The 16,089-nt window shown below is 48.5% G+C and overlaps 3 protein-coding genes across 6 annotated transcripts in view; 2 read left to right on the top strand and 1 right to left on the bottom strand.

Annotated features, from left to right (window-relative positions):
• The window catches only part of LOC135899582 (acetylcholinesterase-like), a 54,957-nt gene extending 50,117 nt beyond the window's left edge, over window positions 1–4,840 (top strand). For both annotated transcript variants that reach the window (XM_065428895.2, XM_065428894.2), the window contains exon 4: window positions 3,877–4,840. In XM_065428895.2, the coding sequence (XP_065284967.1) occupies window positions 3,877–4,048 (172 nt within the window). In that variant the 3' untranslated portion in view covers window positions 4,049–4,840. The remainder of the gene's footprint in view (window positions 1–3,876) is intronic.
• A 134-nt stretch (window positions 4,841–4,974) lies between these two features.
• LOC135899584 (acetylcholinesterase-like) lies at window positions 4,975–15,786 on the bottom strand. Its single transcript, XM_065428897.2, has 3 exons — window positions 15,641–15,786; window positions 11,889–13,368; window positions 4,975–6,239 (listed from the first exon to the last, which is right to left on the bottom strand). Exons 1-3 carry the CDS (start codon window positions 15,714–15,716, stop codon window positions 6,095–6,097), a joined length of 1,701 nt encoding a protein of 566 aa, XP_065284969.1. The 5' UTR covers window positions 15,717–15,786; the 3' UTR covers window positions 4,975–6,094.
• Window positions 7,488–16,089, top strand: part of Hdc (histidine decarboxylase) — a 60,286-nt gene continuing 51,684 nt past the window's right edge. For all 3 annotated transcript variants that reach the window (XM_065428891.2, XM_065428892.2, XM_065428890.2), the window contains exon 1: window positions 7,488–7,677. The gene's annotated coding sequence lies outside the window, so the exon portion shown is untranslated. The remainder of the gene's footprint in view (window positions 7,678–16,089) is intronic.

Raw genomic sequence — 16,089 nt, 5'->3', positions numbered from 1 at the left:
TGTACTTAGTTTTAGGTGCACGTTAAAGAACCCCAGGTGGTCAAAATTTCCAGAGTCCCCCACTACGGCGTGCCTCATAATCAGAAAGTGGTTTTGGCACGTAAAACCCCATATATTATTATTATTACACACACACTTTGTTCTTTTTTTTAACGTTCGAGAAACACGAGAGCCGTTTGTAGTGTCGTAAGCACAGTGGGTGTCGCGGTTTTGCCAACGCCCGCGCGCATTCCGCGGTCGGTCACACGGATAGCCTTGCGCACACTGTGTGCACACGTGCCTCGTTTTGCCGATCGTGCCTCTCTCAAGCGCACGCAGCTATAGCTTTCTCTGCGAGCATTACGAGGCGAACTTGTACGCCTATACTGTTGCGATATGCAGCGCAATGATTGCGATCGCGCTAAGGCTAAATTAACGAGATTTGGCTCAGCCGTTCCAGCGTTCGCCGGCGTTGTCAGACGGAACGAAACCGCGTTCGACTTATACGTGCGTATGATACAGAACGGCCACTTTGCCAGAGGCGCCCAAGGTGTTAATGTACAGGTGTTATTTGGCACCACACTGCAGTTTGCTTTTATCACAACTCTCCTGCGTAAACGGAGAAAGAAAGAAAGAAAGAAAGAAAGAAAGAAAGAAAGAAAGAAAGAAAGAAAGAAAGAAAGAAAGAAAGAAAGAAAGAAAGAAAGAAAGAAAGAAAGAAAGAAAGAAAGAAAGAAAGGTGAGCAAGTGGCACACGCCAGCACAGCTTTTCCGGGTTTCAATACAGTTAAACAATAAAAGAATAGGTTAAGCAATGCCGAAACTTAGGCGAGTTGGCTAGCAGTCATCTTAACGTATGAAGCAGCACACTGTAACACTGCATATTAACTCTGTTCTTTTTTTTTATTTTTTCGAAATAGAAAGTAGTTGCGAGTGCAGCGGTTGGCCTGTACGTTTATTATGCTTCTTTCTGTCGTGTTTCCGTGCGCTGCTTGATATGCTAACGCGAAGAACGAGGGCCTTAGTTCGAGAAGAAAAATAACTATAAAGCTATGAGAAAGAACAGTCTAAAGAGAGACAAGCTTTAGCGATTTCTCCGACTCTCATTCAACAGCGACACCATATGCAGCAAACTCCTTGCAGCGGTCCACGCCATCTTCTCCGCAATGCACACCATGTCCCCTTCGTCGGCTGCAATATCGCTTGCCACGACCTCCAAATTGCGTGCACAAACGTGGCACTCTTAGAGCACTGCGTGTCCCACAAAACCCCAAACAAATTTCCAAGCACCAAAGTTGCGTGATGGCGCAGAGGTCGGGGAGTCCGACTGGCGACTGCACGTTTTTACGCACGGGACACGAGATTGATCCGCGGTGGCGGTGAAGTTTCCTTATAGGGCAGCTTTGTAGGTGAGACCTTCCGGACCTTGATGGGACAGTCGCTGCTGCTGTCTCCTCCAATGGTTCACGCACGAGACCGCACTCGTGTACCGAATCGGTTTACGTGCAGCCCAATCTGTGCGACTCCTATACCGATGTGCTAGTGGCCGGCTCTGTTCTCTATGGAGTTACACAGTTAAACGATACATGGTACCTAGATGAATCAGGGAAACAAATATGCGTCTGCAAACTCATAGTTCCTTTAATAAATCGAAGCCTTCTGTGCCTTCTTTCCCGGGGTTCGGCGCACCTGCTTGGTCGGCTTCTTGCCGAGTAAGTTGGGTCGGTCCTGGAGAGAACGCATAATAAAGTGGGCTGAATAAAGCGGACCGATCCAGTGAGACACTGCAATCCGCGGTGGCGCGGGTCACGTTCATCGCGTGGTGGGGGGTTTACGGGTCATGCTGATTTGCCGGGTAAGCACGTTATTACTATGCGGAAAAACGCGTTGCAGTATACGAAAAGTTCTGTTGCATTTAAATACAACTTCCCGAAAGTTTCACTTCACGTATATACCAAAATGCGCGTTGGATCTGCATAATTATTCTTCTTCGCCCTAACGAGAGGGTAGCTCTAGCCAAACTACATTGACGGTGAAGCCTGGTGTGAAGAGATAACCTGACTGCGACGACGCGATAACGAAGACAACTTCACGATTACGACGACCGCCGTTGTGCGATCCCTGAACCAAAGCGCGGGGAAAGAGCGTGAGCGTTTGATTTCCTAGTGGTCGGAAGTGCGGCAGATGTCCATCGGAGTGCACCTGCAGTGTTTAGAAACCGAAACATTGCACAACTAGTTTTTTTCAAATAGAAAAAACAATAATCATATCAAAGTGCGAATAATGGATTATTTCGGGCTTGGTTATTGCATGTTTGTATGTATATTTTATTGCATGTATTGTTATTGTGTTCTTAAAAGCCGGAAAAAAACACACACCCTTGCAGCAGGCACCGGTGAAGACTAAGTTGAAGCCGCCTAGCATGCCAAAATTTTTACAGGGCACAAAGTACCAGCATCTAGACTTCAAATATGCTACTCTCTTAACGACTAGCATAATCACGAAAATAGCCTTGTCATCATCATTATCCACCCCACAGCCGCCGTGGTAGCTCAGTGCGCGTGGCGTTCTGATGCGCAGCTCGAGGTCGCGCGTTCGACTACCGACCACGGCGGCCGCATTTCGATCTGTAGCCATACACTTAATGTTCGCGCAAACATCGAAGAAAGCTTCGCTTAACACCGATTCCCACAGGATCGTGGGAAATGTGCAATTGGTAACGACAGCCGAAGCAACAGAAATCTGAGAATTACCAGTACAAATCGTAAATAAAGGCAGTCTTCGGCAATATATGCGGTGCGCCGTTGCATTGTTTGAGTGCTAATCGCATTAACGTCGACAGCAATCGTGAAAAGCGTTCTGCCGGAATTTTTTTTGTCCCGTTGTTTAGTGAGAGGACAAATTAATCCAGAATTAACAGATGATTGGAACAAGCGATCTGGGAGGCCTATTGTAAAGTTGAAGCTTTACTTTAAGCATTCAACAGGCTCGAGTAATGAAATAGGTCAGACAAACTTCAGCGAATCGCTGTGCTAATCGCATGCATATTGACAACCTCCCTCTGGTGTGGTGCCCCATTGCCTATTGAATGAACCTATTGAATGAACTGTTGAACCTAAATTGTTTTTTCTTACGTCATCACCACATTCTGGGTGCATATAGTGCGATCTCTTTCGCATTGTAACAAGTGAAACAAATTCCATCATTTAGGTGCGATGTATTAGACGGGTATATATCCGCGTGTGGTTCTCGTGTAAATTATTACACTCGCCGCAATAACCACAGTGTGATCGTTATGCAAACACTACTACGAATGTGTGTAGAGATACTTTACTGTTTTGTACATTATCCAAGAAACACTTATAATGAGCATGGATATCGCGCCATACTCAGTTATGGGTTTCTACCATGTGGGAATACCGGCACTTCTTCGCATGGAATGACGTTCAGGTTATTCGGTCGACACAGTATGTATAGATATAGAATGTGAGGTCGACGTGATAAACGGACGCGATTTACTGTATTTTGTTTTTCGTGATAGCGCCGCTTATGTACGAAATATGTATGCGGCGCAGGACCTGCTTCCGCACATGATGCGTTTGGACGTATGTGGGTCTTTACCCACATACGTCCAAGTTTTCAGTGAGTGGGATGATGTCATCCCTGCAGTATGACTCTCTCAGTGTCCTGTATGCATAGTAAAGAAAGGTATTATGTGGTGGATAACATGTTCATCTGCCACTCAAAGTTCGCTGCTTCGAATCCACCCCGATATGTGACAATTTCTTTTGCTTGAAATTCTTACGAATGGATTGCTAGTATCATTCTCACTTTTTATTCGCTTAACATCGCTTTATGGGAGTACCACCTGCATTACTTTAATTTCTGTACACGCAGGAAAGTGCCCAAGATCCGCGGTAACCGTTGGCCCAAGTTTACAGCCGAGTGGCCCCTGCTGCTGAATTTAAGCCCAAAGAACTTCACCGTCGGCTGGGAGCCGCACGCCGAAAACTGCCGTGCTTGGGAGCGCTACCTCAAGGTGTCACCGGACAACGCGGTGGCCAGTTGACCGACGACACAATCGCGTCAGTGATCCGTAGAAGAGAAACTAATGGACCTCGAGTGTGCAGGGGTAGTCTCCGGATTTTGTGACGAACCGCAGGTCAGTGGAGAAGACCGCCAGCGCCGAGTGGTTTGTGCAGATTTAACCACTTAGAAAGCACTATCCCGGCCAACGAAATGCCTGTTTCACCTGAGCATATAGTGCGAGAGCTCGACACCGCACACACTGTTATGTGCGATCGACGCTGGTTTGAGGGAGTGTACAATTCAAGTGCTGTAAACGGCACTTTCCCGTCGTGCTTCGCGAGTGAGCAGCGGCGAACCAGAGCCTGTATTCTCGGCGGAATACTTTCGCGCGTGCCTCATCACGACTTAGTGGAAGGGGGGTCATTGTACCAGTGTCCAAGCCAATTAACGCGCAGTGTTAGAGACGTCACCGAAAGTGAACCATCGAGAATGCGGCGCCAACGACCAGGAACGGCCGCCAAAAAGAACTGTGCTTAGAACCTTGCGGGCGACATCACGCGCTGAAGACTTGACTATCTCAGTATAGCCATTCATGGCCCTTCGGTAACTTAAAAGGCGCTGGTGCAGCCTATACTAAACGACTTCCGTTAGTTCGCTCGTCGTGCGAGTCTGAAGCCTTGCATAGGCGCGCATAGGTGCGTCTTTTCGCAGTTTTTGCAGATCTTTTAATTCGTCGAAGCGGGGACCTACGTGATGTTCCTGCAAGTTTTCTTTTTTCTTCCCCGTTGAGCAATTTCCCCCTCAAGAAATAAAGTTGTGTTACTTGTTGAAATTATTGGAACACGAACGGTCTTCACCGGTGAATGCCACCGACTTGCGTCTCCCGCGGTTGCGGCGTCGTTCCATCGTAAAGCTGAACTCACCGGCGAATTCTCAAACGATACTCGACTGAAAAACCTTGCTCCATTTCCCCCAGTTGAGCACAGCGCCGTCTCACAGGTGAAAAAGGCACTACGCTGCTTAAGAATTGCCGTGGTCTCGATACAGCGCAGTGATCACTTCTCTCGAGCTGTGGCGCTGCCACCTGCTTCTTGATACTTCTTGAGGCGGAGTGTTGAGGGGTCAGGAACGACCTACAACGCGGGAGTAAAAGTTTAAAAGAGTAAAGATTCGCAGACAACTTCGGGAATGGCTACTTTCCGGCTGCAGGCATGTGTATCCGCCGGATGACCGTATCGGTGTGTGACGAAGCCTACGCAGTGTCCGCCGGCTAAGAAGCCAGCATTGAGAACAGTGGTCGTCAGTAATCGCTCAAGAGCGCGTTACAAGAGCCACCGTCATAAGAGTAAAGTGGACACACAAGGCCCAGATTCCATGAGTGGCCGATAACTCCCGCGATCTTTAACGTCAAGCGGATATTTCCTGCAGATCCGAATAGATTATCGTCAATTTCCTACTTGTGACCAATTAAAGTAATCAAAAACCAGCAAGAAACAAATATTGGAGATGAAAGATCAGTTAGCCCGACTGTTCATTTATCTTAAGAGTAGAAGGCTGTGCCGCTTTCGAAAAAGGATAAAAAGTAAAAGTAGATTTTAATTCCGGAGCGGTAACAGAAAAGCACTCAGGTTACACAAAATGCACGGTCATAGAAACGAACTTGCGCGTTCTGTAAATATAAAATAATATGACAGTAAAATAAAAAAAATTAGCAACATGGCTATTACAATCAGCATAAGGTTAAACATTGTAGGAGAGCGGAGAGCAGTACGCGTAACTTCTGGCTCTTGTGCCATTATAAATCATGAATCAAAATCTTTTAATTACATTGTGTAGCAAACACGTGCCGCATACAGAGGATTCTGGCTGTTAAAACAGGTCGTTGAAATACTGACTCAGTTACAACTTATTCGTCAGCATTGTCAGTACGTCAATACGCCAACCTTCGTAAGATACCTCAATGTCAGAACGTCAGTAATAGGTAATGACGCAGTATACTGTCGCTATAATGTGCAAACGCAGACGATAAGGCACAGGAAATTAACACCGAAGCAGGGGAGCTGCAGACGTCCGTTGGTGTTTTTCTTTAGTTGAAGAGCGCCCGGGCCACCTTGTCACAGTCGTCCTCCAGGTATCTGCTGGCTAGGGTCGGCTCGGGGCCGATGTTGAGATAGACTCCTTCGCCCTTCGTGAACTGCGGCCACGTCACGTTTCGCAGCGAGACGGGATCCCTGCGGAGCGGCGGTTTCACCTTCGTTTTAACGCTCACGGCGACACATGCCTTCAATCGGGGCCATCGAAAACAGATCCGAACGCCCCGCGGCCATCCCACCGGCCAGCTTTGTCTCAAAGATAAGAAGGGTTGCGCGCGCACACACGCCCACACGCATACACACACACACACCGCGACTTGCCCCGGTTTTCTCCCTTTCCACGCAGAGCGTATTTCCGAGCCACAAAAGAGAATAACAACGTGGAAATGCACTTCGCCTAATTCACAACGCAAGCCGCAACTCGAGGAAAAATAAAGTCAGTGGAACGGGGGGAAAGCCCCCAATTCGAAGTGACTCAAATAATCAGTGTTGGCGCAAGAAGGCAGCGGAATCAGCGACTCGGTGTTTTTCGCAAGACCTATACCACCAGAGCCTGGCAACCTTCTGTGCGATTCGGATGTCTTGTTACGTAATTTCTCTGATATCCACGCGACTGCAGTTGAATGCTCGAGAAAAAAAAATGCTGCAAAGCTCTTTCTGTAACACGACATACTTAAGACGTCGCCGCAGGTAGTGCGACCCTTGTTATTGATGTGGCTACCTAGAGTGAATGTTTCTTTCATACGATGGCTTCTGCAGCGAGAAGGTGCACAACCATATGTTACTGCAATCGGTGACAACCTAATAAATACAGTGGAAAAATACAACGCCTTTCACCTCGAAGAAAACTAGCGCAGATGAGCCAGCCAGTAATGCTCGCTCAATTCTTTGACGTCAAGGTGGAGCCGAACCTGTTTCAATATCGTTGCCTCTCGGGAAAAACGTTTCGGAGCTCGATGGAGCAGAGTGCGGATTCTGTACACGTCCTTGGGGCGGAGCTTGTAAGCTTTTAATTATTTTTTTAGGTTGTCACCGAGTGTTCGTGAAACGGAAATCCACAACGGCTGAACAGTGTACACGAGACAGATGCTTGTCCACATGGGATGACTTTGCGTCCCCAACACTACGAACACTGTCAGCAAACCATGATTTTCTTGGTAGTGCAAACTTTCACTGGAGGCTTGATGAGTACTTTTGTGCAAGTAAATCTCTTCCGGCCTACGTCACGACGAGTCGGTCACGTGATTTTCGGGTACATCTGGGTGGCTGTTTGGTGGGGCAAAAACACGACGCACGCGCATTGGCTCGTACTGACAGCTTCGTGTATCGCGGGTGTTCTTTATTTTTTCCTATGTTTTAGTTGTTTCGTGCGCGTCCGTCTAGCCGGCTCCTCGTGCTGGCGAGTTGTTGGGTGGTTATATGCGTAAATCGCGCGAAGGAACGGCAGCCGCATCGGCATATTCAGTTTCCCAAGCGAAGCGGAAGCGGCGGCAAGCGGGGAATGCTGACAATGAGCCACAACAAATGACAACCGTCGGGCGCTGACAGAACGTGCGTAGATCACTTCACTAGGCCGGTAAGTGTGCTTCCCTGGTGGCCATCATTGCGCGCATCTACGCTGAGCAGAAGAACCGTGCGGGCCACACCTCCCCTACTGAGACAGACCTCAAACTGCAGCTGGAAAATAGGGTTTGTATTTGAGTTACCGCGCAACAGAATTATGTTTTCTCGCATGTTCAAATCACAATCCGACGCTATCATGTCTGTAGGTTGTGTGTAAGTTGTACTTTACGAATTTTCTGACGCATTTTACTTTGAGAAATTCACTTAGTTCAGTAACGCCAGTGCGCCACGCGGAGGGTCTTTGTGGTTCGGGGCGATTTTGTCGGACGCGGACGGCGGCGCGAACACCGACGCCGGATTTTGTGCGACGCGGTATCCTTAATGCTATCGCGTTAAACAATGCGACAGTTCACATCGTAGTTCGTAACGGAAGCGCTCGTCTAGTGCGCTCCTTATGTTCGTTGCAGTTGCATTCGATCCGCGGTCATGCCGCTTTTTATCAGAGAAGTCACATGTAAGCATGTTTTGCTCCTGCGTGCATCGAACTTCACGAATGGTGTTGCGTGCGTATCGCTACGTGGCTATGTAAGTCGCCGAATGGCACGTTCGGCCAACACCTCTCATCGTTCTTCCCGCCGGCCAGGTGGAAAAGATCAGGTTGCTGCTCGCCGCCGGCAAATAGCTTATCGACGTACCGCTGACAGGCAGCGTCTGGTAGCGAGCTTACGCACTGTAACAAATCCATCGCTGCAGATGCCATGATAGCCATGGCGCGAGCGCAATATCTTGCCGACCAGGGGCTCTATTCTGGACACGCATGGCGGCTGCACGGCCGCCATTATCCGCCATGTTTACTCTCTGATTGGCTGTCAAAAGGTCCCGTGTTTTGAAATTTGTGCCGGGAAGCGGAAGTATTGCAAAATGCAATTTTGCGTTTTCATCAAGATGACGAAACGTGACGTGGAGCTGCAAATTTTATGGACTAATACATTTTTTTGGTCCTTGGCAGATATATTGTGATGTTAGCGCTTCAAAAAGAATGTGAGCGGTAGCGTGCAGAAGCCAGTGCAATGCATCTTCAATTGCGCGAATCTGTGGTGGCGATTCAAGATATACGCCATGCCAGCTTGCTGATTGGCTGAAGGAATATCTCATGAGGAGCGTCACAGGAAGGGCTGTTTCGTAAACGTCATTTTGACGATGTGTGACGTTGCGCAGGGCCGCCATTGCTGAGATTTTCCGCCATAATTTTTGCTGCGACGAGCCGCGCGAATTATGCTAATGGGAAGCCATATGCAATGGCAGCCGAGAGGAATGCGTATCGCCACATTTTCCCCGTCGTTTGGCGCCACGAAAATCTTTTGTTCATAACGCGTGCTCATAGTATTTGCATCGCTCTCGGGTGGTGTTGGCATTTGTGTTTTGGGCCATCGTTTTTTAAAAGAACCGGTTTATACGAAATAATATTGGTTGAATATAGCAAACTTTCAGCAATGTTGTCCACTTTTCACTGCTGCATTTGTATTGTAATCGAGATTAATGCCTTTTCGCACAATCAAAAGTTATGACAACGGCCTTTTTCTAACTTACAAAAAGAAATGTACGCAAGGCGGCGCCTTGAAGTTTCCTCCCGCGGTGCGAGTAACCAGCGAAATGAACAAGAGATGGCAGCGCCGGCGCTTGCGTCGCTCTAGTGGATATCTCTGGCGCGCGCAACGCCATCAGTGATATTCGGCTGTTTCTCAGCCAGCCGAGTCGGGCTGAGTCACTTGCGTTTCTCGAAATAGCGATAACGTGGCCTAGAACGTCCTCGCATCACCACTGGTAGGTCGCGTATGTTGTCTCAAGAAAGAAAACAAGTGCATTGGCTCCAACATGCGATGACTCATTCCATTTTCCAGGGACACGCATCCGAGCTAATGAAGCAGACGACGGCTTGTACGCAGCAGACGACGGAAGCGAGAAGCGTTTTCGACAGAATAATCATACGCTTTGAGATAGCTGCTTTATTTTTACTGCGGTGGAAAACTGTTTTGCTTTACCGATAACACTACATTGAGTGCCTTCATTTCAGTTTCTTAGGCGAAACGTCAAGTTGGCGTCACGTTACGTAAGCAAAACCGGGCCACCAGCGCCATTTTGTTTGCGTCGCGCCTACGTCACGCATCGAAGAAAATGGCGGAATGTCCAGAATAGCGCCCCAGCTCATTGCATACGCTTCGCACTCCGCTCTGCGCACAGCCCGTGACGTCACGCTGTTTACGAAAGTGAGATGTTCATTGTCCGTAAAGTCGTTGGATGCATTGTTCTCACTTAGCAGTGACAAATGCACCAATTTATATACCATTACAGCCTAGTTCGAACTTAGAGTTCGCGATTGACCAAATTGCCAAAATACCTTTGACGTCGGTAGTCGTAAAACTCAAATAGCGCGAAGAAACAAACGAATGACGGGAAACACACAGGACGGGATCTTTTTTTCAACTATGTTGTAAAGACTAGTCTCAACGGTTAGCAAAACTATACGGTACCCGAGTACTGCAGAAAGTGTTGCTACTTTAGCTTTTTCGAGGAAGCAAATGGTATCTATATAAACACTTAGTCTTAGGGATCTCTCTACTAGAGATTATCGTCCAAAGCTATGGATAGCGAGAAGTGCAAAAAAATATCAGCGTATGCCTCCAGGACCGCATTCAGCAACATTTTCGTCCACAATTGTTCTTTGCCATTCGATGCAGCCATCGCCCATAATATGTCCAGCATGAGCTAGCTTAAGAACTTTCTGTGTATACGGGCCCCGTTATTTTCGTATGCGCCCTATGCCCCTGCTACACTCTAACTAGACATTTTCCACATTACTGCGTCGCATCGCACTATTCGTTCACAAACATAAAGCTTGCCCACATCTGTCGTAAGTTGCTTGGCGATAGGGAGCTTAGGGTACATTGGACCGTGATGCTGTGGATCGCGCACGATCGGTTCCAACTCTCCGAGCTCTCAGTTGTTCTACATTGAGTGTCTTTAATTTGTCGTTCTGGGCCATCAGGTTCGGGCCAGTGACGTACCGGACCACTAAAAGGACACTCAGTCTTACTTACTAACCAGTATTTTCGTAGGCTGTGACTCACTCCCTATCATGCGCTCTCACACTTGTCGGCACTCACGTTCCTATCGCGCCCTTACACAATCACCAACACTCACTCGCGTTCATATAGTCACTTCCACTGAACCTCGGCAACACCACGCATTCTCTACCGCGATAACGTTAGGCCCCGTGTGGCAAAAGATACGGTGTCGGCGTTGGACGCCGTTTCGCGAAAAATCATTCCGAACCACAACCACGCAGGCCCTCCGCGTGGTAAAGAGGCATTGCTGAACTAATCGAACTCCACAAAGTAAAATGCGTACGACCTTAACACAATCTACAGACATGGTAACGTCTGACTGTGATTTGAATATACCAGGAAAAGTAATTCTGTTGCGCGGAAACTCAAACACAAACTTCCTTTCCAGCGTTTCTACCATTCATTGAGCGGTGTGGCCCGCTCATGTTCCATGCAACGCCACCATCCAGATGGCGCTCGCTTCCGCGCATCCGTAAGAAAGCAGCGCTTGCCGGGAAGCATGGCAAGAAGTCAGAGATCTCTGGATGCCATCGCGTTCCGCTCTTGAAGACGAAGCTTCAGTTTCCTCCAAATTTTTTTCTCTCGAAAAGATATCCGTGCTCGCGCCGCACTTCAACGCGTATACGATCTGTCCTACACCATCTGCGCACGCTTAAGCCCTCGTACGCGAGATTTCGCGCGCCGCCAAGAGTACGCGTAGTTTGGTCTTAAGCCACTACCATTCACTGGCACTCATTCACATACGTACTCACATCCGCCAACGGTCACTCACATTCATGCTCACGTCTACTCAAAATCATCGTCACTGACGTTCGTACGTACTCACGTTAACCGGTACCCTGTTCATACTTAAGCCCACTCATTCAAGCTTTCTTTATCTCACGCCTGTGAAGTTAGTATGGAGCGAATATAAGTCAGTATACTCACGAGCATATTGACTTATGTTCCGGAATGCGCAGGACGGCCCGAGACGCTGCGTATACCCGAACATTTGTTGGCTGAATGCAAAGCCTCGCGGAGTCCAGAGCAGCCCGGAACGACAAATCGAATATACTTAAAAAGACGGCGTGTGCGGATTCCACGTACGCGTGGGACTCACCCAGTCGCAGCGAAGCGGGCCCATATCCGTAGCATTTCCCTGCTAAGCTCTTTCTCAGCCTCTGTCGCGTTCAGAACCGGCGCGTCGAGAGCATGACCCAGTGAAATAAAGATGTCGTCGAGATGAGCCGCTCCTTCGAGACGGCTAGTCGAGTACGAGGGCTTGTGCTTGAAGACGTACATGAACACCTTCGTGTTCACGCTGGTCATGTCAAGGGCGAACTGCTTCATGGGGCAGTTGACCACTATGTCGCCGATGGCGTTTGCGAAGAAGACATACCCGCTGTGGTCCTTGTACTTCTGGTCGTAGTAGTTGACCAAGTCAATGTATCCATGGAAACCCAGACCCGCGGTGACGTTCTGGAGATACTTGATAGCCTCGACTCGGGTGAGTTTCGACGAGTCGCCCTTGGAGAACATATCGAGAAACAGGCTGGCATAGTATGAGCCCTCGTTAGCCGTCGTGCCTATGATGAGGTCCTTGGAAACGGCGGTGCTTTTCAGGTCGACGCTGGCGTCGTCGCGGATGTCCTCGTATTCGTTTGGCATGAACATTACCTTCCAGTTTCTCAGCTTGGCGGTGAAGTCAAGCACAGATTCGGCCGCCTCGTTGCGCAGACAATCGGATATCGTTTTCGGATCCCCCCGACATCCGAGCTTTTCCATCAGCTGCTCTTGCTCGCGTGACCTGGTTTTGCCGTCTTCCTTCCAGTGGCGCATGTAAGGCGACCCGCTCATCATGACGACGCGATCGAAGAGCTCCGAGGCTCCGCTAAAGGAGTTGAGCAGACCGATCATGGCTGCTCCGACCTGGTGGCCCATGACCGTGACGCTGTGGACGTCGCCGCCGAAGGCCGCAGCATTTTTTTTAACCCACAGCAATGCCTGGTGCACGTCATGCAGGCCTTGGTTTCCCTTCAAGCCGATGATGGACGACCGCAGGAAGCCAAACACTCCCAGACGGTAGTTGGGCACCACGACCATGGCGTTCCCGTGTGCGGCCAGGTACTTGCCGCTGTAGAAAGAAAACGAGTTGCCGCCGGAGTAGTAGCCGCCTCCGTAGATGAACACGATGATGGGATACCTGGCAATGCTCCTCTCTGACAGCTTTCGCGCTGGCAGATATATGTTGAGGTAAAGGCAGTCCTCGGTGGTGTTCGTGTTGTCCACGGTCATCTTGCCTACTATCAGGGACGGCTGCGGGCAAGAGCTGCGCTGGTTCTTGGCGTTCAGCAGGAATGTCCAGGGCCGTGTCAGGACTGGGAGCCTCCGGAATCGGTTGTGGAGCAGCGCGGGCCGCATGAAGGGAACGCCGTAGTACACGTGCAGCCTCCGATCTTCGAAGACCTCGTCGACGCCCTGCAGCGACCCACAGTGCGGTATCGACACGGGGGCGCTGTACTCCTTCTCCATCTTGTACGCGAGGATGGCCGCAACGGCGATCCACCCCACCACGAACAGGGACCGCATAGCGAAGATGTCTGCGTAAGTATTCGCAGAGAGGACCCACACAAAGCAACATTAGAAGAGACCGAATTCGGGCCAAGTGTAGTCGCAGTGGAACTACAGGACGTACGTTTCGTGTAAGCCTCTAGTAAAGGTGGGAAATAAGTGAATTGGCGATAGTTCATTAATGAAAGAAAAAGAAAAGAAAGTTTCTACTAGACCTTCACGTCGTCTACATAAGTTAGTGATGGAGTTCGTGTTCAACGCAACTGCCAAGGGGAGCTTCGAATAATAAAAGGAGTAATATTATATAATAGTCCTCTTAACGTCATAAATATTTTTGTTATTAGAACTTCTTGCCTCAAACCTAACTTCTTGAATACATCTGTATGTTCTACTTGATGTGTTCGGTGCGTAAGTGGCGTGGTTTTTGTACATATATGATCTGTTAAAACTTTATCCCACCATTTGACTTTTTAGTACTACATGAAAGCTGCACTCATGATGGGAGTACAAGTTACTCCCTTAATGGAATGAACTATCTATTTTCTGTAAAGTTGCGAAAGTGCAATGAACAGATTATGAACATAATCTACAAAGAACAGAGAATGAACAGCAATGAAAAAGAGACCGAGCACCCCCCCTCCCCCCTTGCCTCCCAAGATAACAATATTAAAACCCTGGATACACCGCTGATCCCTATGGCAGTGATTTTGACTTGAACAAGGTCCTCAGCCTCACTTAACAATGACCACGACTCCGATTCAAAATGCAATTATGTAGCGTAACCAGTTCGCGACTAGCAGAATTCCGAAACAGACAATTCAATAAGCGTCACGGGGTTGTGAGACCATGTGATCACGCGTTTGGCCAGTTGCAACTTCCGCGGTGCTCAACTTGGCTAGCTGCAGTTTTCGGCGCTCGTTTGGAAGTGACGCGACACTGCATCATAATTAACAATGTTGTTACTAATTATTCGTCCCATCAGTGCCTTCATGGTTTCATTCCGCGATTATTAAACGTACATGAACTCATCAAGGTGGAAAAGCCAAAAAGAAAAAAAATTGCAGTCAGTGGTCATTTAAATTTTCAAGAATTCTCGCGCTCGTAAAGAAGCGTCAAGTGTATTTACGGTGGGAGGAAGCAGCCTCAACATTTTAGCGATGAGAATGAACCACAAATGCAAGCTGTCCTATATCATCTACACGTATGCCACTAACGTATTATGCACTTGCAAGGCAGCTTTTTCGTATTTCCGCTGTTCACCACCTCTCCGGCAGTCGGCACCTATAGTCGGTGCAACCTAAGAATTACAAAGCAAATCTACCGCCATCCAACTTGTATAAATGCGCCAGCCAATTATGTTGCGTTCGCCTGTTGTCATGACGTCATAGCCTAGAGGAACCCATGGCAAATTCAGTATGGCGTCGTTTGCGACGACCAGTCACTGAGATCCGCCGAGAGCCTTGTGATTTTCGTGTGCGCCAAACCAAGGGACTTCGTAAAGTTGTCCGAACGTACTTCAGTTTCAGTCTGAAGTCGTCTTTCGACGAAGCGTCTCTTTTGATTGTGCCGCCTTGAAAGTACGCCCGTGCGTCGACTCGGAGTGTTGTCGCCCACCGTCGTTTCGCCAGCGGCAAGTTTCGGGGGTAGAGGTGTTACAGTATCTGGGGAGAAGAGGTGTTGCAATATACGCCTCTGAAAACTAGCGCCACTGAAAAGCTAGTGTTGTTAATTCCCCGAATAATAGAGCACGTGCCAGATCACCGGCAGTGGTTGCACGAGCTTCGAACGAACGCGGTGTGTGCTTCTTCGGGGTGCAACGTAACAGTACCGCTTCCTCTTGAAGGGGGTAAAACTCGGGTAGATCCTCATTCAGGGCCTGTCTTGTCGAGTAAATGTGCTCCGCTCTCAGATTTTCCTAATAAGCACTTAACTGAACCTAGTGGCTCTACTTCGCGTGGGCAACTCCCACCACTTCCAGACTTGACTCAGGAAATTTTAAACGAGTCCAGCGGCCTAAGCGCTACTTTTCTTTCCTGTGGTGCATCCAAGCACTGGAACGCGCAACCGCGTCCCTACCCTACTACTGCGTTCCGTCGCCACAGAACGTCTAGCGTAGGCTCTCACGGAGCATTGCGATTCCGTTTTAATATGTACTAGACAATGCTAAAAAGCCACGGCTTTCGAACTATCCTCTCTATCGCGACGTCCAGCATTATTATGGTTTATTTACACGCGAGAGTGTCAACGACAGATTTTCCAGGGCCACGGGAGATCGACAAGCGCGATGCTGAAGCTACTCACAGAGTTCGGGACTGTCTTCGATGGGTTTTTCATCGTCCCCGATTCTCCTTCCCTGGAGCACGGTACTCGAAGGCATCCTTCTCGATACAGTGCTTGCTGTAAGCCTTCTCAGCTCGCAACAAGAACGCGAGGGCGCAGATCGTTCTGGATGGCGATGATGATCATGATGATGATTTATGGCTCATAACAAGCAATGTTTGGCTCATCTTTGGCTCATACCCATGGTGGGGGATTAGCCAAGAAGGTAGCGGTACATTTTAAATAAAAGAAGGTAGAAATGAATCGATAATATGCACAAAAAGATGTAAAAAAAGAAAAAGGAGAAATCACGTGGGAATTGCCTTGTTGAGGAAAGAAATAAAACTGAGAATTTGCATGAGAATTTTCAAGTAAGCAGAAGGATTATATCAAATTATCGCAGCAATCTCCTTTTTGTAACTTGAGTGAAA

The sequence above is a fragment of the Dermacentor albipictus genome, chromosome 4 (assembly GCF_038994185.2).
Source record: "Dermacentor albipictus isolate Rhodes 1998 colony chromosome 4, USDA_Dalb.pri_finalv2, whole genome shotgun sequence".
NCBI classification, from domain to species: domain Eukaryota; kingdom Metazoa; phylum Arthropoda; class Arachnida; order Ixodida; family Ixodidae; genus Dermacentor; species Dermacentor albipictus.
Note: the sequence above shows the minus strand (reverse complement) of the source record. Positions and strands in the feature narration are given on the sequence as shown.

Bases quoted from the DNA above. Each gene is read 5' to 3' on its own strand.
- LOC135899584 (XM_065428897.2), bottom strand. From the start codon at position 15,716: ATGCCTTCGAGTACCGTGCTCCAGGGAAGGAGAATCGGGGACGATGAA. The intron at 13,369-15,640 runs GTGAGTAGCTTC...ATACTTACGCAG, and splicing joins CGAAGACAGTCCCGAACTCT to ACATCTTCGCTATGCGGTCC. The intron at 6,240-11,888 runs GTGAGTCCCACG...GCCGCTCCGCAG, and splicing joins GCCCGCTTCGCTGCGACTGG to GGATCCCGTCTCGCTGCGAA.